General features: G+C 38.9%; 1 protein-coding gene across 9 annotated transcripts in view; it reads left to right on the forward strand.

Moving 5' to 3' along the window:
• Nucleotides 1-23,997, forward strand: part of KDM6A (lysine demethylase 6A) — a 151,432-nt gene that overhangs the window by 63,823 nt on the left and 63,612 nt on the right. For all 9 annotated transcript variants that reach the window (XR_009485499.1, XR_009485500.1, XM_059840013.1 and 6 more), the window contains exons 5-6: nt 8,732-8,790; nt 16,876-16,996. Coding sequence is in view for 7 of the 9 variants with exons in the window: in XM_059840013.1 (XP_059695996.1) it covers nt 8,732-8,790; nt 16,876-16,996 (180 nt within the window). In the remaining 2 variants the exon portion in view is untranslated. The remainder of the gene's footprint in view (nt 1-8,731; nt 8,791-16,875; nt 16,997-23,997) is intronic.

A 23,997-nucleotide genomic window follows, 5' to 3' on the forward strand; every position in this document is an offset into this window, starting at 1 on the left:
GGGATGAGAGCCACAAGATATTGTTTGTGTTTATTTTAGTAAGGCTTTCCACACTGTTCCTATAATGTGCCTACAGACAAACTGATGAAATACAGACTAGATAAGTGGTCAGTGTGGTAGATTGAAAACTGGCTCACCCAGGCTCAGAGGTTTGTGATCAAGATCTGTCATGGTCAAACCCCAGATGGCAACTTCAGTACCACACAGCTACTTGCTCACTGCCTCCTTTCCCCCTGGTGGGAAGGGAAGAAGAATCAGGGAAAAAAGAAAGGGTAAAACCATGTGGGCTGAGATAAAACCAGTTTATTTAAAGTGAAACGAATTAAAACACAGTAATGCTAATGGTAATACTAACAATAATAATGATTTTAACACAAAGGAGAGAAAGGAAAAACCCGAGAAAAAGAAGCACTGAACAATACAATTGGTCCCCACACACTGAGCAGTCTGAGCAGTGATCAGCCCCTCCTAGGCAGCTCCTCTGTGTATACTAGATGTGACTTTGTATGGGATGGGATGTCCCTGTGCCCAGTCTGGATCAGCTGTCCCAAGCCTTCTGCCTCCCTGAGACATGGAAAGGTCTTGACTTAGGGCAAGCACCACTCATTAACATCTGCACATTATTCCCATCCTAAATCCAAAGCACAGCACTGCACCAGCTACTAAGAAGAAAATGAACTCTATTCCAGCCAAAACCAGGACATATCACAAAGTCCAGCTGGAGGCCAGCCATTAGTGGTTTACCCCATGGGCTGAGAGTGTGACCAGTGCTCTTTAGCACCTTGGGTTAGTGACCTGTGTTACGGGCTAGAGTGCACCTTCAGCAGGGCTACAGACAGTACCAGACTGGGGAGAGGTGGTGGAGTTGTGCTGCTGTTCAGAGGGAGCTGAACAGCCCCAGGAGCCTCCTGGTGTTTGACAGAGGCCAAGTCCTTTATCTCTGGAGGAACAGTCCAGTGCACAAGCACAGGCTGGAGAGCAGCTTTGCAGGAAAGGCCCTGGGTGTCCTGGGACATGAGACAACCATGAGCCAGCAAAGGCAGCCAGTGGCATCCTGGCTGCATAAGGAAAACCGTGGCCACTAAGGTGGGGGGTGATCTTTCCTCTCTGCTGAGCCTTGGTGAGCTGCATGTGGAGTTCTGGGTCCGGTGCTGGACTCCTAAATAGAATAGAGTGGGGTGATAGTGGAGCAAGTCCAGTAAAGGGCCATGAGGCTGTGTAAGGGCATGAAACATCTCTCATGCAGGGACTGGAGGCTGAGAGAGCTGAGTTGTTCAGCCTGGAAAGGATCAGGAGTGTCTTACCCAGTTTTGCAAATAAACAGAGCCAGAATCTTCTTGGTGGTGCTAGTCAAAAAAAGGAAAAGCAGCAGGCACAAACTGAAAACACAAAATTCCTATTAAACACATGAAAATGTATTTATTTCTTTAATTGTGAAAATGATTGAACAGTGGAGAAGATTGCCTTTAGGGTTTGTGGGACTAGTGTCCTTGGTGGCTGTCAAAACCCAATTGGTCATCATCCTAGGAATGCTGTAGTTATGCCTTCCTTGAGAAGAGGGTTTGGACTAGGTGATTCCAGAGAGATTGTCTCTTTTTGTGCAAACATTGGAGACATTGGTTTAGTTATAAAGCATCCAGTGTCAAAAATGGCTTTCTGTTTGGAGTTAGGGGGATGTTTTTTCATAAAGTCATGTATCATACAAAATAAATTGAAAGCTTTGCGATTGTTAACAGCATTCAGGGAATCTGTAGGGAGAGTATTAAATTTGGTTAGATGAATCATCTGTATAAAATATCTGTCAAGGTGAGTTTAATCCTTTGTGTGTTGCATAACACCTTTGCTCAGTTGATTCATGTCAGAAAAATTCTGTTCCTGTTAAAATACTTAAATTATTGAAAATACAAGGGAAAAATGAAGATGTTTACATTAAGTGAAATATTTTAAGGCACATAAGTCAGATGCCCATGGCAATGATCACAGTTTAGACACTTGCTTGCCTGTTTGTTTGTGTGACAAACTTGGAGGCACACTAGTTGATCAGAAGTCTCTTTTGCCAATGGCCCTAGGTTTATTTATGGGTAAAGAAATACATGGTTTGCAAAACTGCATAGATTCCATCATCAGTGAACAGGATCTGAGTTACTTAATGTTGTTTTGTCAGCTTCTCATTTTCATAGGACAGTGCTCCCTCCAAAGTAGTTGTAACACAGTGTATTATTCAGGATGGTTTGAAATAATGAATGCATGTTGAATTAATTACTGCATGTGGGTTTCAGTAATTTTCCAGTAGTCTTGTCTTGATGTACCTGTCCATCCCTGCATGTCAGGAAGCTTTTGTTTACAGCTACTGCTGGAAAGCCACTTGGATGATAACAAGGCTCCTACTTCAGCTTCTTCACACAGGTTTTGCCATGTGTGTTTCAGTCCATGAGTAAAAATGTGGAGACAGAAGTGCTTTGGTGGGGTTGCCATGTTCCCAAGAAGCTGAAAGAGTAGTTTGCATTCAGAGGGGAGCTGCAGGGAATGTGGAAATGCAGCACTGCTGGGAAATGGCAAAGGATAAATGTACTGTCTTTCCTAAAGAGGAGATGAGTAGGATGGCCAAGACAGCATAGTAATTTCAGAGCTAGGTACTACTTACAAAGGGAAAAAACCTCACAATTTGTAGATGGTGTGGAATTTGTATTTGATTTCTATTTGGCTTTATTTCTGCTTAACTTCTAGTAAGAATTTTTGTCATATTAAAAAAAAGTAGTTTTTATGAATTAAGAAAGATTTCCTCTGGAAGTAGTAGGTGTATTTTGGCAATATTTACTCTCAGAAAAGATCTTCAAGAAAATGAGAAATTACTTTGTAGCTATTTACCAAGATATTACATATGACAGAATGTATTTGTCACAGGAATAATGACTATTATATTTTATTTGCTTTCACGTGGCTGCTGGGATGCAGACACACACGCAGTAACAAAAATTTTGGAATATTGAGATTATTACTCCAGAAGCAGAGTCGTGCAAGCATGTTAGAGATAGCTGTATTTAAAAATCCTATACAAATGTGGTGATTTTTTAGCTGCTATAAAACTTGAAGATGACAAAAGTAATGATCCTAATTTGCCATACACACAGGGATCATAGTATTTTTGCAGGTGGTTGGAACTTACAGCACTTATAGATAGGTAGTTCTCTTTTTCATGTTTATACAAATCTAAACAAATTTTATTTGAACCTTCCCCTCTTTCTTCTAAGCACGTATAATCTCTGTGCTGGAGCCTGTCAGCTCCCAAGGGCCTGGAGCTGTTTATGCACAGGGGCCCAAGTGGAATTTTTTATTTGGTACAAACTCTCTAGAGAGCTGTTACTATGTATTGAGTAGTGTCAGGAGGAAGAATTAAGCACCACAGTGTCAAAACTTCATATTTATTTTTTTTCTTTTGAATTTCAATAAAGAAATGAACATATTCACACATTTAAGCACAAAAACTGTTCTTTTGCTTTGAACAGGTGGCCAAGAGACCCTGTGACCACAGGATGTGACATAAGCTGTAAAACCTTGTTTTCCTGGTTATGTTTTCTGAGGAGCAGTGGCCGCCTGCCCACATGTGTCTTGTGCAGCCTGGTGTGATGTGGGCTGGGCTCAGGGCTCCAGTGGCTCCTGGGCAGTCAGACCCTGCTGGAGGCAAGCTAAAGATGTCATCAAAGATTTTTTGATTCCTGTCAGTAGTAAGCAAGTGAAAAGCAGTCACTGATCTCTCATAAGGGTGCTGAATGTCATCTTTTTTTCCATAGTTTTTCTTTCACTAACCAACTACATGGGAACTTTTTTTTCTCCTGTTTTGGTTATTATATAGTATGGTGGGATACACTCTGATTTCTAATTAAATGAAAGGTTTATTTTATCTACATCTGGCCCTTCTCCATAAAGTCACAAAGAATCACAGAATAGTCAGGGTTGGAGTGACCTCTGGAGATCACCCAGTCCAACCCCCTGGCAAGGCAGGGTCACCCAGAGCAGGTGACACAGGAACGTGTCCAGATGGGTCTGGAATGTCTCCAGAGAGGGAGACTCCACACCCTCCCTGGGCAGCTGTTCCAGAGCTCTGCCAGCCTCAATGAGAAGAAGTTCTTCCTCGTGTTTTAGTTCATGCCCATTGCTCCTTGTCCTGTTGCTGGGCACCATTGAAAAGAGTCTGGCACCATCCTCTTGGCACTCACCTTGGAGATATTTATATGTATGGATAGAAGAACTGGTGCATTTGCCTGTGTGTGTCACTGGTTAAGGACCTGCATGAAGAAGGCTGGCAGGACGCTGTGAAGTTCTCTCATGTTTTTATCCACCTTGTACTGACCCATGTATCTTGCTTTCTCTGAAGTGAAATATTTACATGTGACTTTGATTTCAGTGATGTTTGAAAATTGACTGTAGGTTCGATGGATATTTTGGTGGGAGCAGTGTAGGCTTAAAGAGCTTTTACTTGTGTACCAATCTTTTACTTGTGCTGATGCTGTTGTTAATGGGGGTCCACAATTGAACTTGCCTGGGAAACTGATACGGTTAAAAAATCCTTTTTACATCGATATTAATAATTCAGATCACTTCTGGCATCCAGTTGGCTGTAGTACTCTGAAGATGATTGTGTCAGCACAAATGAGAGAGGCAGTGCTAGGGAATGTTTGTGAAAAAGCAGTGCTGGGAACTATGGCAAAAACTGTTCCTTTTCATTTCTAAATGGCAAGGACCTGGCTGGATGCTGCCCTGAGACTACTTTGAGTTTTTAATGTTTTTGTCTACTTTCTGGCCCTCTAGATGTGCTTAACAGATTTTCATTTGCAAACGTAACTTCTGAGTGAATTCCTGTGTTTATAAAACACCAATTTGGAGTCTGTAACAGGGTCCAACTGTGTGTGGCAGATAAGTACATTACTAGTGGAAAACATCTGGACCCAGATGTGGAAGCCACACATGGGTAGACCAAGTCCAAGATGGCTGTTTGTGATTTGAATGTGGGGTGGTCATTGTTGGCCAGGACAGGTGCATTTTTGTGCCCCTGTGTTTGTCACTGCTGGGCTGGGCTGATGTATTTCTGTGGGACCTGCTGGCTGCTCCCTTCAAAGGTGGAGAAAAAGGCTTTGTGTGGGCTTGGCCTGAAATGCCTCGAGAACAGAACCCATGGAATGCTGAGGATCTGTTTCCACCATCTTCTGCTTCAAAGAGCCTGTAAACCAGTTCTTTGAGTTTCAGTAAAAGGCCTGTGAGATGGGTGGAGTCTTTCTCATTGGTGAATTTTTTTTTTCCTTGATCACTTAAAAGACCAAAAAGTCTTCAATATCTTATTCACACCAGATATATAAAAAGATGCCCACAAATACGTTTTTGCCTTCTGAGTTACCTGTTGACAAAATGTGTATACCACACTCTTTTAGAAGATAAAATTGAAAAGTTGCTCAGCATTAAATAGTGCATGTAAGTAGCAGACTGCACAATATCAACTTGACAATTTCCTTAAATTGCGTAAGCGTGGAAAATGGAAAGAGGTATTTGAGCCATCTAGTGGTTGGTATGAAGCATTTTCATATTTTTCAATAGTTCATAGAAAATGTAAATTATGTCAGCTTTGAAATATCGTTTCGTATTTGTCTGTGTGTGTAGCATGGCTGTAGAATCAAAAAAACCCAAGCAGTCAACTTCAGGTTTGAGGCACATCTGTGTGGGTTTCTATCTTATGTTCACTCAAGATTCTAGTGAAATTAGATATCTGATAACATAAAAATGAAATTAGAAGTTAGTAGCCAAATAATGTGTTTTGCTAGCATGAGATCTTCATAAATGTTGAGGATTGTTGGAAAGTTCAAGGAAAGGACTGTAATAAGATAATTTTGTTTTCTGCTTCTTACTTAAAAATGTTTGGAGGAAAAAGGCCTTAAATCTTACCTCAACAGCTATTTATAGCAGGGACTAAATCACAGGAGTTGTCTTTACTGGAACACATGGAATGGTTTTCTTTGAGAGAAACTTGTCACAACTAATAGAAGAAACTAAAAACTGATCTCTTAAGATGAAGTGTGTTCCTGGTAAACAGAATCTTAGGATTTGAAAAGAACATTTTGTGGATGGAGACTTGGGTGATGACTCTGTTTGGTGCTGATCTGCATTAAGCTGTGGTGGCATTTCATAGTGGCTGTTGCCAGTAGGAACTTGACTGCATTTTGAACTTGATGGTATTCTGCAAAAGTAATGAACTTTATGTGTATCTTTCCTTGAATTCTTTGTGGGAAGGTGCAGCCACACATTGGGACACTGTGATGTCTTGCAGCCCTTGTGAGTCCTGTCCCTGTTCAGATACAGTTTAAAAGATACTTTTTAATCTTAGCTTATTATATATTAATGTAACAAACAGTTCATACGTAGTGATAGATATGGTTAGAACTATAGTATTTCAGAATAGATAAATTCATGATCCATACTGACATTTCAGAATTTGCATCTTTACATTTGAAGTGAAGTATTACAGGTACAAATATTAAATCTTGCCCTGTTTTTTACTGAGAAGAGAGCAGCAGCTTAAGATGTTTTTAAGGTCAGTCTCAAAAGACTTAGGGCCTAAGGAGAAGGAGAGAAAAAATGGGAAAACCAGGCACAGGACAAAGGACAGAACAGTGATGGTTTATTTGTAGTGCTGTGAGGACCATCTGAAAGCTTTATGTGAACTTGATAGATAAATTACATTTTGATAAATCACTTGCATCTTGGTTCTGTTGTGCCTTGAAAGTTGCTTAACCCTTAAAATCAAAATATCTGGGAGATTTTTCTGAATCTCTTACTTTCTTGGACTGTGAATTGTAATAGCTTTCATAAGAGGAAGTAAAATTCTTTGCAAATTGAATAGTTTTTAGTTGTCTGGCACATTTTGTTTGAATTTTGCAGTGTCACAGTGAAGGATTTTTGTGATCACTGTTGTTCTTATATCTCTACAATGATCTAAACTTTATTGAGATTTGAAATATCAGAGAGGACACAGGACAGTCCTGTTGTCAAGTTCTGTCTCAAAAAGTGAGCTGGCCTGAAGATAGTGAAGGCTCCTGGAGGGGATATTTTGTAGGCTTCCATATTGCACACATGAAAATCTCTCTTACTTCTTCATTTAAAATGACTTTTCAGTCAGGGCATGATGTGTGCTCAGCTTTTGAGCCTTCCTTCTTCATGATCTTTCTGTTGCCAGAACACACTTGGAACATGTAAAAAAAAAACAGACTATGGAATTGGAGATATTTTATCTTTATGATGTCCATGTTGTGCTTTTATTCAGTTAAACAGGAATGTGGGTTTGCAGTAGTATTAAAGTGTCCTCTTCTATTGTGTATTCACTTCCCTGTGCACTCCTCCTGTTAACATCTTCCAGTGCTCTGGTTCCTGTAGTATCTGCTCATACCACAGCATTTTCCTGGAAGCTGTTGCTGAAGCTGTGATCCAGCTGCATTCATGAGAGGATTTTTGACATTCCCCCTGGTTTTAATTTGCATTTAGATGATGCAAATGAAGGATAATGAAATTATCATACTGGATCCTGTTTCTGATGAATGCTGCTCTTTGAATTGTCTTCTGGTTACCAGTTATTTTGTAGGAAAAACTTGATTATAACTTTTATATTTGGTTTTGCTTTAAGTCATGATTAGTATTCCTTTTGTGAAACTCCTTAGAAATTTGACTTGTTAAAGAACTGCAGGCAAGTGGCAGAGAGGTTATCTTGAAATGCAGTCTTTAACAATTGAAATTCCAGCTCTTGTCCATGTGTCAGAGCTTTGGGATGTGTACCTGGTGTCTCAGAATTATATATGAGAAAAGCCTAAAAATGTGTCTTAGGCAGCATGTACAATGTCTCCTGCAAATAATGGAATTGCTCTGCCCATTAAAAAGAAATGTGCTGTGGCATAGCTTTGCAAAAGAAAAAGAAATTTTTTTTATTTTTCCTAATTTAGAAAATATGTAATAATTATTTGTGAAACTGGATAGTTAAACATTCATTAAATATTGTTAGTAATTTCACTTTGGAAGTAAGTCATAGTTTATATGGAAAGAAAATGGAGGGAAAATGAGTTTCCAGAAGGGGAATGGTTTTTGTTGTTTTGGCTTGGTTTTTACGTCTTGCAAATAGAGGGATAGAAAATAGAAATTGGATTAATGATGAAGAAGTATTATTGTCGTAGGTTTGAAGTTGATGGTCCATATTTTTTGGTATTCAGAAAAGTGAAATCTCCTTAAGCATATTTTCAGATTCATTTAATTAGTGTTCTACATTAGACACTGAAATTAGAATGTGCATCTCTGTTTTCTTTTATGTGAGTATAAATCATTGTGACTATGAAATGGTGCTTGGTCATAAACTATTTTTTTTTCATTATATTAAATTGCCAAAGATTTCTACTCCATCATTTCTTTCCCTGCTGTTGTACAAGTAGAACAGAGCACATCAGTTTCTCTGTTGTAAAAGTACTTGAATATTGTGGTTACTCTTCCACCAAAATAGCCACTTTTTTTGTGACCATGGAGAGCCACTACTTTTTTTTTTTTAGTGTCTACCTATCTTTTTGTTGCTTCTTTTTGGCTTTTCCTGTTCAAGGCGAATTTTAAATATATTTGTCTTATAATGGAAATAGAATATCAAAGGATGGATAAAATATTGGAAGCTCGCTCTTATCTGGGTTTTAAACACTGTTTCTTTCCTTTACAGAATGCTGCCTTTTTATATGGCCTTGGTTTGGTCTACTTCCATTACAATGCCTTTCAATGGTAAGTTGGAATAAGCTGACAGTGTCAGTGTTTTGTGTGGTGTCCCATCAGTGTGTGATTACTTCAGCCTCAGTTCAGTGTGAGTGTAAAATAGTTTAATTTTGATTTTATTACAGATAAGGTGTTTGCAGGTGTTACTGTCCTGGGTCAATATCTATATTACTCTAACATACTTGGGGCAACCACAACAGTTCCATGAAAAAGAAGGCACTTTGGGAGAAGAATTTGCACTCCCTTTAGCACGATTCAGCAGTGGGCATGAAGCAGAATGACTCAACAGGCTTTTGGGAATTGTTGTCATTGATAATCTGTGGCCTGGGTTTGTTGGAAAGCCTCTTGGCAGAGAGGTGGTAATGGGGCTTGTTTTCATTTTGCTTGGTAGGCAGAAATTTTGACAGAGCTGCATTAGGTGAAGGGTTTGGATATGAGAAGCAATAGGCTGGGATGGAATCAGTGTTTCAATCTGATGAAAAAACTCAGGGTTAAAAGAGTTGTAATTCCTACCAGGGCTTTGAGGACTGAGAAGGGCTTTTGTTGAGGGTGGGGGAGGGTTGGGTTTCAATTGGGGTTTTGGTTTTACTTTATCAGTGATGAGAGTGGTGAATGGAATGGACTCAGTCACTGGGGTTCTGTTCAAAGGTCCTCAGACTTTTATTGGTGTTTAATCCTGTGGAGATAGAGTTAATTCATGGGGGGAAAAGTCAGAAAGGTGCAGTGTTTAGGTCAGTGCTATTTTACACTCAGTACAGAGAGTGTTAGTACAGTAAGTGTGACTTCAGTACTTGATTGATCACTAAAAGTTCCATTGTGTTACTGAGCTAAGCCTGACTGCAGTTAGGGATGCAGTGAGTGACCACTGACTGATGGTTGGGAACAATGGAGCAGGATTTCTCCCCCAGCTCTCCCTAAATTGTTTCTATGTATCTCTAAAGCAAAAGATTTATACTTTCCTCAGGATAATGTGCATAAACTTTTATTCTTCAAATTAGAATAAGTTGGTTAAATTATGAGCTCAAAACATGGATTATTTTATTTTATCTTGCAGCTTACTGCTTTTTTACTGATAGTAGTGAAATGAATGTCGTTCCTTTGTTGTATTGTACAGGGCATGCAATTCTGTTGCATTCTAATTAACAAGAGAAGAATAGAAAACTTTTCAGAATGCCTGAGAGTCCATTGTTTTAAGATTGTGATGAGACTTGGCTGAATTTTACCAAGTTTCAGAACATTCTAGTCGCTACATAGTCTCGTCTTGATCATTTAGCATTCAAACGTATTTAGTGCACCATTTATTACAAGCTGTATCTTGTTACAGTTTGCACTGTGAAATGGTAGATAAACTGTAAGATAAATAAGACAAAGCAGTTAGATTTAGAGTAATTAATTTTTTGAAGAGCCACCTGTTCAACACAGGCTTTTGCCATCAGCGGGTCATGCTATTTAGTATTCATAAATTAGAGCTTTGAATTAATTGAGATTTTTCTTCACTTGTTGACAGCACGAGTGTAAGCTGATGTCCTAACTTAAAGAACTGCACATAGATCTCATATTAAGGTTGAGTGGAGTAACTCTATTTTCCATTTCATTCATACAACAAAGTTATGTGTAGTGTGGTGCTGAGGACATTGTGTATTATGAAAGTGTTGGGTAAAATTTTTAAAGAAAGAAAATCTAATATAGGTAAAATCTTACACTTTTGTGTGCAGTTTTGATTTTTAATCCCTCTGAGGGCCTTTCTTTCCCTTTCTCTGTGATTTTTTGGGGCTAAGAGCAGAGGAATGTCGGGTTGTTGGTATTCAGATGTGACAAAATCACAGTAGACTTGGAGATGATAGCAAGTAATTTACAATAGGTGTTCTTCTTTGGAGACCTTAATCCTCCACAGAACTCTCACAGATTGCCTGGAGAGTCCTTTTCCAGAGTGAAATGCTAATCTGTCTTCCTGCTGCATTTATCTGTTTATGCTCATAGAGGACATGGATCTCGATATTTCTAGCAGGCAGAGGAAGACTGTTCAAGTATTCAAGACTATTTAAGGTGGTTTATTTATTCTGATTCATCCATGAACTGGTTTTTTTAACTCCACTGCTTCATATATTCAGAGACTTTAACAAGAGGGAAGTATATAGTCCTCCTAAAAGAAGGGGTGAGAAATACTTGAGGTTTTTTTCATGTCTGGTTTTTTTCATGTCTCATATTAACAGGGATAATAAAAAAAGCAAGTGGGAATAAGATCAGCTTTAGAATTATTGTTCATATATTTTATATTATTTTAAAAGTTTTCCAGCTTTCATAAAATGATGTGTTGGATTGGTTCCAAGACTCTTAATGCAGTTCACTGTAATTCAATATTGTACATATTTTTATATAGTAGAGCAGCATTGCAGCGTTATCTTAAGTACAAATCTTAGCTGTTACATCATTTTATGTTGGTGATTTTGTTTAACTGTTCATGTAAGAATTGAAAGTCCTCAACATATGAGCGCTGCAATAGTGTAATCAGACCAAACCTATTTCATACAGTTATTATAGAAAGATGTGTCATAAGGTATCATCTCAATAAATTGAATCAACTACAGTAAAACAGGTCTGAAGGATGTGAAATTTTGATACTCCCTTCTTTTACACCATTTATCATCAAGCAGTAAGTGGTTGGTTCATTTTTACTGCTGTTTCCTTGTTTCTCAGTTAAAGTAGAAAACCAGTAGAATGAGATATTCACATAACTTTAATAAATTTCATGCCCTCCATAGTTGTCTTATAGACTGAACATTATTAAAGAATTTCAACAGTTAGTCCAAAGCTGTCCTTCATTTCTGTGAAATGCCTGCACCCAGGTGTAGTGGCTTGGATACCAAATTTTTTCTCCACTTAAGTGAAAATTCTGAGCCTGCCTGCCTTATATGCTGATTCCACTGACTTCCATCAGGATGAAAAGATGGAGCCTGGCTCTGACGTTGTGTCCTGAAATTGAATTTCACACCCTGTGGATCCCAGTGTACTAACTGTGGTGCTCCAAGGCCAGCCCGCAGCGTTTTCAGTGGCCTGGCAAATTGCTGGACAACTGAGAAAGGCTCCAGATTGCTCAGAAACACCTGACAGGAGACTGAGATCAGTCACCCTGATTGCCCCATTTGGGCTCTTTGCCCTGAGGCTCCCCAGTTCAGGGATTCCTTACCAGCTGTAGGAGCTGAGTGTTATAGAAAACTCAGTCCTTCATCAGTGACCCTGAAAAAAGCCAAAGACCTGCAAGAGATGATACAAACCCTTTCCCTCACCTCCATCATGACTTAGGACTGCTGTGGAAAGCCAATAATTCCTGAGTGGAACTTCCTGACCCCTCTGCTCCCTGATCCTTCCCAAAGCAGAAGCACTGTCATCATCTGTTCAATATCTAGATATAAAGATATCCAAAACCAACATCTCTGCTTCTGACTGGGTTTCTCCACACAGAAGGTCAGGCATATAGTGGGGTATGTAGGAATGCACCCTGCCAAGTGGAGACCTCTAAGAATTTAAACACACAGTCTGTAGATGCTGCTTTGTCAAATATTTCTCAGGTTTCAGGTGGCTGGATCTATATATATATATATGTATTTTTCAGGTATATAAAATGGGAATATACATGTCGAGTACACATGCATGTAGCAATTAACCAGTAACGAAGTGCACAGTTAACATTCTTTTCATTATCTTATCTTGCTGTGATTTCATAGCAAACTACTCTTGGATTGCTGAAAACGCTGCTAATGCTGTGGAAAAAAACTACTCCCAGCTGCTGTTCTAGAGAAATGTTTAAAGACTTTGCTACTCAAAATATTTTGCCATTCAGCTGTTGCAGTCCTCTGGATAGAAGAGTTGTAGCTAAAGACTGTAAAAGTATTTCATAAACACTTTGTTTATGTTCAAACTGTGATTATGAGTTTCAGATAGAAATTTGTCCATTATAGCCTCACATCACTTTCATTAAGGCTGTGAAATGATGTGAGGCTTAAAATGGGTGGTCAGAAAATTGAAAGAGGTTAAGAACACAAAAAAGAAAGTTTTACTCCAACTGCATCAAGTGACATTAGAATAATGTTAGGTTCTTTTATTTTGTACGCTCACTCTGATTTTCATGGGTTTTGTTTGAAATGTACAAAAGTGATAACTTCTGAATAGTTAAATTGATGTTCTTTTATTATATTCTTTTGCCTAGTACAAAGCTGATTTTATTCACAGTCTATTCAAGAAAACCATCCAGTAAAAGTCTTCTGAGAGTTTGCTAAATGTTTAATATAATAATCTATTTATTATTCACCTGGTTTCTTCACTTTCATAATGGAGGGCATTGTTGTATAGATTAGTGGGTGGGACAATAGCTGCTGTATTGATTCTGGCAGTCTTGATTTGGAGATGTCATTTTTATTTTTCCTGAATTGCTGTAGCAGTGCTGTGTAAAATGAAAGTCCAGAGGTGCTTTTCATTCTTTGTAGTGTCTGTTTTCCAGTCCCACTTTCCCATTTTGTTAAGTGTTAGAGTAGCCTTTCCTGCCTGTTAAGAGAAATGTCCTCATCCTTGGAGAAAATCCTTATTTAATTTCAATAAATTCTAGCAGACTTAACCAGCATTGTGTCTCACCTCGCAGGTGTCAGTATCATCAGAGAACAAAAGGAAAGTCCTGTCTTGCTGAATTCAGATGACTCTAATTTACTTCTGCAGTTTGAGAGCTCCTGGCCTTTCATTTGATAATTTTTCCTTTGGATTGATGTATGTTTAGTCTGCTGAAGGAGTGAGATGAGAAGTTCTGTCTGTGTATGAAGGGCAGTGAATTAGTGGAGGAGACTCCAAACTGACTTGGGGAAGGCTCTGTGCCATCAGCCCTGAAGGAAGCTGTTGGACTCATCCAGCTGTTGGGTCATATCTGCACTTCTGGTTTTGGTCAAGCCATACAAGAGCTTTGAGGGAAAACATCTGGGTAACTTGGATGCCTTGGATCCTCCAGACCCACAGATTTCTTTGTGTAGGCTTGGACTGAGAACAGAAATGGGATTAGAGATGTTTGAGAGTAAACAAAGATCTGTACAAGAAGGAAGTGACTGCTGCTGTCTCTGGAAGGCCCCAGCTGTGGAATGGGTGTCAGTGCTGCTGCAGATGTTCTGCTGTTTGATAGTAAGGGAATGAGTCGGGAGCTCTGGGCATGGCAGTGGAAAACAGGCAGAGGTTTTTGCTGTGGTCCCTGTTCTTGATGTGTCCTGTAATTGGGAGCGTGTTGCTATTTTGTTTAAATGTTTCCTGCAGGCAAAATTACATCAATATTAATTCAGCTGTGATGTAAAATTGCTCATCTGTCTGTAAGAGTTAATAAGTAAATGCCTTTTCAGAGTTTGACTATTTTATTCTATAAAAATTCTATTGAGTATTTAAATGAGGTTGTAGTTATTGAATTAGACATGAGTACCTACCACTGGTAAAAAATGTTGAAAATGCTCTTTCAGATCACTTCATTGAGGAAATTTTGATGATGCCCCTTTTCACATTGGTGGAAGTAGTTTCTGGTTTTTATTATTCATGCATGTCATCCTGTAAAAAAACTACAAATTGTAAAACCAATATGGAGTTAACACTAGTTTTAAGTAAAAGGTAAAATTTGATTTTTAGTTAGTTTCATCTGTGCAGAGATAAACCTTACTCAAAGCATGGTCTCTGTGACCAGCAGTTTCTGACTAAATGTGACCCAGTCTTCCCTGTTGTCTACTGATGATAATTTACAGGTATTTGAGTGCTGATCTCCTCTGAGAGACTGGGGTAGGCAACATTCTTGGTTTTTTGAATGAAGGACAGTATACATTCAAACTAAATTTGAAAACTGTCCTGAAAAGTTTTTAATTATAATTTTGGCTTTGTTTTACTCCATTGCTCAACAGTGTCAATGATTAATATTTCCTGTTCAGAAAGCAAGAAATTACAGAAATATTTTTGTTGCACTCAGATTCTCAAAATTTTTAGAAATCCTCTCTTTGATGATCTTTTCAGTGGGGACGTGACATAGGGGAAATATGGAAATACTATTTTCTGATCAAGCAAGGATGGCTAAATGAGGAATACGAGGTTTACAGAGTGTTAGTGTGGTCACACTGTGTGATGTGCTATTGAACTGCTTGTCTTCATTCCCAATTTTTGTCTCCTCTTTGACTGGAATTATAGACAGTGGTTTTCTTCCTTTATGGGACTTAGGATATTGTCTTTGAACAAGATACAGGTAATGGATTTTAAATACCAATGGATAACATACCTAGTGCCCATATTAGAGTTAAGACAAGAAATGAAAATACACAATAATAGAATCTATCTTCTGGCATAGCAAGAGCCTAGCTTAAAATATGTGCCGATACTGAGTGATCAGCAAAGTGTTTGGCCTTTCAGTTTGATCTCTGTTTTTTTAGATGATGAAGATGAGCATGGTGCTATGAGACAAGGATCTTTGTTATGAATTCAGTGTAGATATGAGCTTTGTCATTCACCACCACCACAGGATTTCAGGGAAATTCAGATGAGATGTAAGAGAGCTTAGCTCTGGTGCGGGTTTGTCCCTCCAACACTTTGTTGCTCATTCTCCATATGCTGGCAGAAAAGTAGGGTACTGGGTAAGGAGAGCCTTCCTGAAGGATTGTGATAGAGGAAGCTTAAGTTCCACAATAAAAATTTAATACTTTTTTTAAGCCTATCTACTCTTAAGTTCTATTTAAAGAAGTCAGATAATGCTTTAGGTACCTACAGTTGCATTGTCTAGAGGAAGCTCTGTACCTTTGGTTTGCTTTGCCATCGATGAGAAAAAAGCCTGTAGGAATTTTAGAGCAGAAGTGTTTTTGCTGAAGGACTCAGAAATGATAATTTATGTGTGTTGTGAGTAAAAAAGTCTGTGAAAAATATTTGTTGAATTTTGCATTGCATCTGCTAACCAACCTTTAGTCTATAAATAATACTGTACTTGGAGAGTAGGAATTAAATCACCGTGCCTTAAGAGAGTGATTTTAAGCACTGGAGTTAATCCCTGTCCCATGTCCCTGTGCTGTTCCACAACAGGTCCAGTTCCCCACAGAGACTGCCCTGTCACCTGCCCCCTTGGCACCCAGCTGTGGGGTTCCAGGGGCAGCAGATGGGATTGTGTTCTCTGGCCTGGGGCTCAGATCTACCCCGAGAGGGGCTGCTTCTGATTTCTCTTCTTGTGTGACCAGTGGTGTACAGGAAGGGATTTTGTTTCAGCCTGTCATTGGATTTCAGGCCACAATGAGACAGAGCTTCTTTCTGAATTCCTCTGTGACTTTAATTCTGTTATCTTTTAGTTGCATTTTAGCTGTCCTAGTTTTATGGAGAGGCCTGAGAGGCAAAACAGTCCTGTTTAGAGTCACTTTGTTTCTGCTCCAAGATGGAGTTGTTAGATGGCATTTCTGTTTTATCTGGTGTGGTGCCGTCATGAACAGGGCCAAGTGAGAGAGGATTTGAAGGTAAGGAAGTAGAATCAGAGCCATCTTCACGTATCATGGGAATATGAAAGAAAGCTACTGTGTGAGGAGCTGGCAGGCTTTTATGTCTGCATTTGGAAGCAGTGGAGCAATTGGTGTTATTTGAGTTCTTGCATGGCACTGGTGCTAGAGAAGGGAGGAGAAAGTAGAAAAAGGAGCAGGTTGGTGCAGTGGGAGGAGATGTGTGTGATCTCTCTGCTGCTGCTTGGGGGTCTGCACTGCTGGAATCAAAAGCCACCTGGCTGTTACAAGTGAACTTGCACTAATTTTGTAACTCATTTGTGAGTCATCCTCTCTGAAATATCAGATATGTTAGTGTATTTCATGCAGCAAATTAGTTTCTCCAAATTAGTAGAGAAGATTAGACTTTCAAATACATGAGGATATCTGGAGTTCAGAATTACCCAATCCTTGAAGAATCGAAAGCCATGCACCAAAAATGTTACACATTAACCGTTATTTTGTTATTTTCTCCTGTAACAATACTTTCTGATCCACTTTGTTAGCCGTGTAAAAAACATTGATTATAGAGTAATACTTCAGGAAAACATCTTTTTTTTAATCTGTGTTTTTCTTTCAGGGCAATTAAAGCATTTCAGGAGGCGCTTTATGTTGATCCCAGCTTTTGTCGAGCCAAGGAAATTCATTTGCGACTTGGGCTTATGTTCAAAGTGAACACAGACTATGAGTCTAGTTTAAAGGTAGGTTTAAGTCCTTTCAAATTGAATTAACATTTCTTACAAGTTGCGTGTTGCATCTTAAAGCTGCAAGGAATGCATAAGCATGGAACAGTCACAGACCACCTGCTATAGAAATTGAAGTGCTTTAATGTGAAGTGTCTTAGTCCTAACAGAAGGAGGATAGATTTGAGGTGTGTGAGGTGCTACACTCCAGATGAAAAATTTGGTGTAGGACTCTTGTTAAAATAGTGAACCTTGAGTGAGACTGAGGTTGTACTGAAAGCTAAGGAAAAAAAAATAGCAACTTGGATTATTTGATCTTTTATTTTTATATTCCTTTTTATTCCCCCTAACTTCCCTGTTGTAAACTGGAAGTTCTTGAAATTAGTGAACTAGAAATCATTTTTATGCAAAATGATGTCATTTTTTAAATATAATTGTTAATTTTTTAGCGTTTAATTATTCTTTTATTTCCTGGCTTGAGAGTCAGCTTTTAAGGCAACAGTTTCTGGCTAATCAGTTGAATATTGTTTATGGTAACCCAGTGCTTTGTTTCTTCTGTACTTCTTCAAATTCCTTACTATTTACATTCTTTTCTGGTCTCTGATTGTAATCTGACATTTTATCTCCCTCCATTCAGCACATTTGCCCATGTTTTTCCTCTTTCCATTTTCTACTCTACCCACATGTCCTTTCTTTCCTGGCCTCTAAATTTAGCTGTTGCGTGTCTTGGAAAAAGGAAGAGTTCTTTTAAGGGACTTGCATGTGGTGAGAAATACACCAACAGGGCTGAGAATTTTGTAATTAAGTGCAATTTGTAAACACATTTCTGCATATTAATCTTCCCTCAAAATTATTGAAAACAATAAGTGTTTTGTTTTCAAGAATCTTACGGCTTTCTTTTCTTGGCAGATTGTTTTCTTGGGTTTCAGCATCACATTGTCCAAGATGTGTAAGAGTAGAGGGTTACTCTCAATTTTTCCTTTCCGTTTTTGTAATGGAGGGAAGCAATTCTCTCCCTAGGCTTCCCTTTTCATCCAGAGTCCAAGGTTTCACCTACAGAGATTGGTGGAGCTGGAAATTGTGCAGAGGAGTAGAAAAGATTCCATGCAATGAATGGTGAAAGAGAGCAAGGAGAGGTAGAGGTAGATCACTGTTGAGAAAGGGATTATGTGTGAGCTTGGGTGATCCCATTTCCTTATACTTTGGCACGGATTTGGTATGTCATGATATATATGAAATAAAAGAAGTGCTGAACTACATTTTGGTTTTATTTTTGAAGAAGCTGGGAGAAAACAAGATTAAATTTATAAGGAGATGGTAATCTTCTAATCAAGTAGTAAAAGAAACTCAGTGATCTCAAAAGGTCTTTTCCAATCTAGTTGATTATATGGTTTTAATTTTTGATATAAAAATCAAGAAATAGATAACCTTTTTCTACTGTGCCATAAAATTTGCAGTTTTGTCAGTGAATCAGGTATTTAAATAAATATTATGATAACTCAATCTAAATAATTTTTTGTGTTTGATGTTCACAACTTTGCAAAACAAATCAGTCACTAACCATGAGGATTTTGAGTATACCAAACTTCAAGTTTTCAAAACACCAGCTACAAATGGGAAAAACACCAAAGTAGTATTTTGAAAACAGAAAGAAACTAATATTTTTATTTCAAAATTATCATGATTCCATTGCTTTTTTGTGGCATATGGTTAAGTCACTTAAGAAAACAAATGGCCACAACAAAAGCAGGTTACCCTGGGGCAAAGGGATGGTCTTCAAAGGATGGTGAAATGAACATGAGTGTTTGCATTGAAAATGGTTTCATGTTTTTCTTAAAGAAATATAACAGCTTGTTCCTAAGAGTTTGTCTCATTTTCTACCTTGCAATCCTGATTGCCTCGTTCAGCACTCTCAGCCACATTGAATCAAGTGATTTTTTTCATTTTTTTGCTTTTCCCCATTTTCAGACCGAGGTGGATCAGATGTCTGAGCCAGCTCAGCTTGGGATGGCCTGGTTGGTACATCCAGTGCAAGGTTGATGGAATGGGAAGGAGGGGACAGAGCTGTCTTATCCCCTTCTGGTTCAGAATGTAATGAGAAACTGCTCTGGAATTACCAACTGAGACACCTGAAGCAGAGTTTCTGGTTTTCTGCTTTGCTATGGAGGTTGCAATCCTTAGTAAAGAATAACAGTGAGGAGCAAAAGACCCAGTGGAACTTGGTCTCAAACACTTTGAGCTGTGTCCAGTTCAGCTCAGCTGTGGATTTAAAGTACAGTCCAAGGACTTACCTACTTAGTTTGAAAACCAAGTGTTACTGATTGAAACTTACCAGTTCAACATCACCATGTGTCAGTTGAGGGGAAAATTAAGTAGAACAAGGCTGTAGCTTCTTTAAAATCCAATCTGACTGTGATTTTAAAAAAAACACACTTTAAACCTGAACTCAGGGTGATGAGAATATGAGAGGCAAAACAGCAAATGCTTCCTTAGTGAAGAGAATGAAGTGAGGTGCTTTTGCACTGGTTATGCTCAAGCATGGGGAGAGTAAAATGGGGAAGGGATGTGAGGAAAGAGTGTGAAGGGATGTTTTCACACATTGTCTGTCTCATTCTCTGAGACACAGAGTATCTCATTTTCGAACAAAAGAAAGATAAACCCAAAGCAATAAAAAGACAGAGTTGTCTTGTTGTGCCTTTTTTGGTTTTGTGGACCTTTTTAAAAGGATCCAGGATTTTAGAGAGTAATTAAGGGGGTTGGGATCCAGCCTGCCTGTGACTGGCCTCGAGCACAGACCTTTTTCCTGGGGCTCTTTGCCCAGTTCACATGGAGGCAGAAAGTGGAAGTGGCTTTTTCATCTTCTATTTGCTTGTGGCTGCTCTGGATTTCACAGATTGTACCAACGTTGCATTAAAGTACTTTGAAATATCATAATGTTTTTGATGGTATTTAAACATTCATGTTAAGTCTGTAATTGGTAAGAATAAACCATTGCCAGCAGATGAGTCATTGTCAGTGAGAGGCATTGTCAGTAAGAGACTTCAGGCAAAGGGGGAAGATGGAAGTCTGAAGGTCATATATTTCATGTTTTTCACAATTTTAGAGCATTAACATAAATCATCTGTATTTTATGTAAGCAATTTAAGCACAAAATTAATTTTTACTATTTTAAGATGTTGATGATCAAGATAATTGCTAGAGTGCGGTTTAACAAGCATAAAATCAACTCCCAGTGTTTTTCAAAATCAATTACTGGTTTTGCCTGTTCTGCAGTTAAGATTTGCAAATTACTGTGAGAATCCTTGACTTTCTCTGTTACCCCATTGCCATAAACTCTTGCAGCACCAATGCTATTGAAAATTACTTGGCCTTCAGGCTTACATTAAGTAAAAAAGTGTCCGTTCTGGTTGAAAAAACCCAGTCCTTGTGTAACCTTGCAGATGGGGCAGTGTTACCTCCAGAGGTGAGACATGAAAGCTGAATTTGCCCCTTTGATCAGAAAAGTACAATTCATTCCAAAATTAACTGGCAATGACTTGGGGGATGGATTTCTTTTTATAGATTGATGACTGTAGCAACACCATGCTGTTCAGGTTCACCTCACAGTCCAGCTTTTTTAGTTTACTATGTCTTGCTGACCCTTTCCTGATCACTGTTTCTTACAAATGACACAAGGAATCCTGTGTTCCATGGTGGTAGCTGTAATGGCACTGTGAGAATCTGAAAGGAGAATAAAGCAAGATCTCTATGAATATAATGTATCTTTTTATTCACTGGGTAAATGTAGTTGGAAAAAATAGTCACACTTCTGAGTTTGTGCCACATTATTTCTGACATGCCACTTCCTGTCATTTTGCTATTTATTGAAGGTATTTTTTTAAATTTGGCCTCCTTTTTTCATAGGTGCATGTCATCATCCTGTATTGGTGTGCGTGTCTCAGTTCTTCTTTTAAGTACTGTTGAATCTTAAACAATTTTTAGAGTATTATGTGGGAATGAAAGATTTCAAAGAGAATTTTGGAGGACATTCCTGTACAACATACTGCTCCAGAGCCCTCTGAGATCTGGGAGCTGAGCACCAGGTGACAACTGTGGGAAACCTTCTGGTGCTCATCCTGCTTGCTGCTGTTGAAGTCTCGTGATTTTAGTGGGGATTTAGAGCCATGATCCTGAAAGCCCTTTGAATACAGAATTTATACTTAAGAGAGAAAAGAAATCATTGTTTTTTTATATTTATTAGATTGATAGGATTGAGGGAGCAGTGGGGGCCAGGGGGCAGATTTTCTGACAGTTTGGTTTTATGAGGGGAAGGGAAGCTTTGTTTGCTTTTGTGTGGAGATTTGTGGTAGGGAAATTGTGTGGGTTTTGTTGGATTTTGTTTGGTTTGTGGGGTGGGTTTTTTTAATGGGTGGTCAGTAGGGATGCTGGACATGAGCAGGTTGGTTTATAGCAAACAAAGCAATGTTTTGCTTTGGGAATTTCATTTGATTTTATTATGGGTGCACCCTGTATCCATTAACAAAACCTTTAGAAAAGTGAAACATCAATTTCTCATGTTTTCAATTATCTGCCTTTTAGTAGAAATACTGATTCTGTCTTTCACTTACAGAAATTTTTCCTCCTTCTTTATGCACAAAACAGTTATTCCAGTAGTTTGCTTCGGGCTTATGCTTTCATCTTGCCCATAAATCATCAATTTAAATATAATTTTAATTTTTTAATTATTCTTCTAAAGATTCTCATTTGTTAGTAATGTTAAGACATGCTGCTTATATTAGGATAAGAAAAAGGCTGCAAAAGAATTAAAATGTGCTTGAATTGTATGAATATGCATGAAATATAAAGGCATTAAATGCTGATGTGCCGATGAACAGCTTGAAGTATTTATTTATAGTCAGTCAGACACTTTTCTACCACTTATTCAAATATTTCTCCTGTATATATATACTTATGAAAGATATTTTTAGCTAGTGCAGCTATTATATGCTAGCACAAAACTCTTATAGATGTATCATTCATGTTTTTGTTCTTTCTCTGAGTAATAAGTAAACAAGTATTTAGGAAAGTGAAAATTTCTGATTTTGAGCCTTCATGTGCTGTTTTACCACACAGTTGCCTTTCTCGAATGGGCTTAAATTAGTAATTTTTGAGTTTAAACATTGTACATTGAAACCTTATGTATTTGAATTATTAAAAATAACTAGTCAAAATACCTGCGGTTATGAGATGTTTTAGTTTCTCATGTCTAGTTTTATGTCTTGAATTTTATGAGGAACTGCTGCTTTTTTAGGTAAAAAACAAGGTGGAGAGCTTTGGCTCTTGCAGGTTGGATATCCAAGATTTCAAACACTTCACACAAAAAAGCATTTTATGGAAAGCAAAATGAAGTGAATCCAAAGATAATTTCAATAAAAATGTAAGTGGTTGGAAAGCAGCATTTGGGACTGAAATTTTTCTCTTAGTCTTGGTAGTTTGCATATGTAGTGGTGCAAAGACACATACAAGAAGTAAATCCATGGAAGTTTTTTAATGCAGCATGGCACTGTAATGAAACTGCAGGAGAGTTATTAGTGTGACTGTTTTTGACAGTGGATAATGATACCACAATATCTGCCCTACAGAGTGTTCTCTTTTATTCTCTCTTACCTAGTTTCACTTGGGTTTTTGATTAGTTCCTGTAAAAGAGAATTACAGGTGTATGTTAGAAATGCCATGATTACAAAGTGGAGTAAGTGCTAAAACTGAATTACTGTGCTGTGTGATATCCTCAGTCATTTGGGAGGTGGGAAAGAACACACCATGGGAAGAGGAATAGGTGGTTCAGAAGCTGAGCATTCAATCTAAGGGTATTTGTGGGACAACCAATATCTTTAAATATCCTTATTGGCTAGATGGGGCAGCCCTGGGTGTATGGACAGACTGATGAATGATATGGTGGGGAGGAGTGCTGTAGAAAGGGGCCTGGGTGTCCTAGTCGATGGCTGGTTGAACATGAACCAGCTGTGTCCTGGCAGCCAGGAGGGACATCAGGCATAGCATCACCAGCCAGGCAAGGGTGGGGATTGTCCTGCTCTGCTCTGTGCTGGCAGCCTCACCTCAAGTGCTGGGGACAGTTTTGGGCACCACAGTTGGGGAAAAAAAAAAGGCGTGAAGCTATTGGAGAGTGGCCAAAGGCAATAAAGATGGGCAAGGACCTTGAGGAGAAGCCATATAAAGCTGAGGGCACTTGGTGTGTTCAGCCTCGAGGAGACTGAGGGGAGACCTCACTGCAGTTACAGATTCCTTGTGAAGGACAGAGGAGGGGCAGGCACTGATCTCTGCTCTGTGGTGACAGTGACAGGACCTGAGGGAATGGCCTGAAGTGTCAGGGGAGGTTTAGGTTGAGTATTAGGAAAAGGTTCTTCCCCCAGAGGGTGGCTGGGCACTGGAACAGGCTCTCCAGGGCAGCGGTCACTGCACCAGCCTGGCAGAGCTCAAGAAATGTTTGGTCAGTGTCAATGGTATGACATGGGTGGATGGTTTTGTGCAGGGCCAGGAGCTGGAGTCAGTGATCCCTGTGGGTCCTTTCCAGCTCAGGATATTCATTGATTCTGGTGAGCTTCATTCGTGGACCTTCTCCTTAAGAGGCATCTCCATCCAGATGTCCACTTTTATCAGATGTAGCTGTAACTGCAAGGTTGGCATTCAGGGCACGCAGAAATCACAGAATCACAGAATGATGAGGTTGGAAGAGACCTCTAAGACCATCGAGTCCAACCTATGCCCTAACACCTCAACTAGACTCTAGCACCAAGTGCCATGTCCAGTCCTTTTTAAACACATCCAGAGATGGTGATTCTACCACCTCCCTGGGAAGAGCATTCCAGTACTTTATTATTCTTTCTGTGAAAAATTTTTTCCTGATATCCAGCCTGTACCTTCCCTGACATAGCTGGAGATTGTGTCCTCTGGTTCTGTCAGTGCTGCTTGGTGGGAGAGACCGACCCCACCTGTTTGCAGCCTCCCTTCAGGAAGGTGTA

Source organism: Haemorhous mexicanus, chromosome 2 (assembly GCF_027477595.1).
Source record: "Haemorhous mexicanus isolate bHaeMex1 chromosome 2, bHaeMex1.pri, whole genome shotgun sequence".
NCBI lineage: Eukaryota > Metazoa > Chordata > Aves > Passeriformes > Fringillidae > Haemorhous > Haemorhous mexicanus.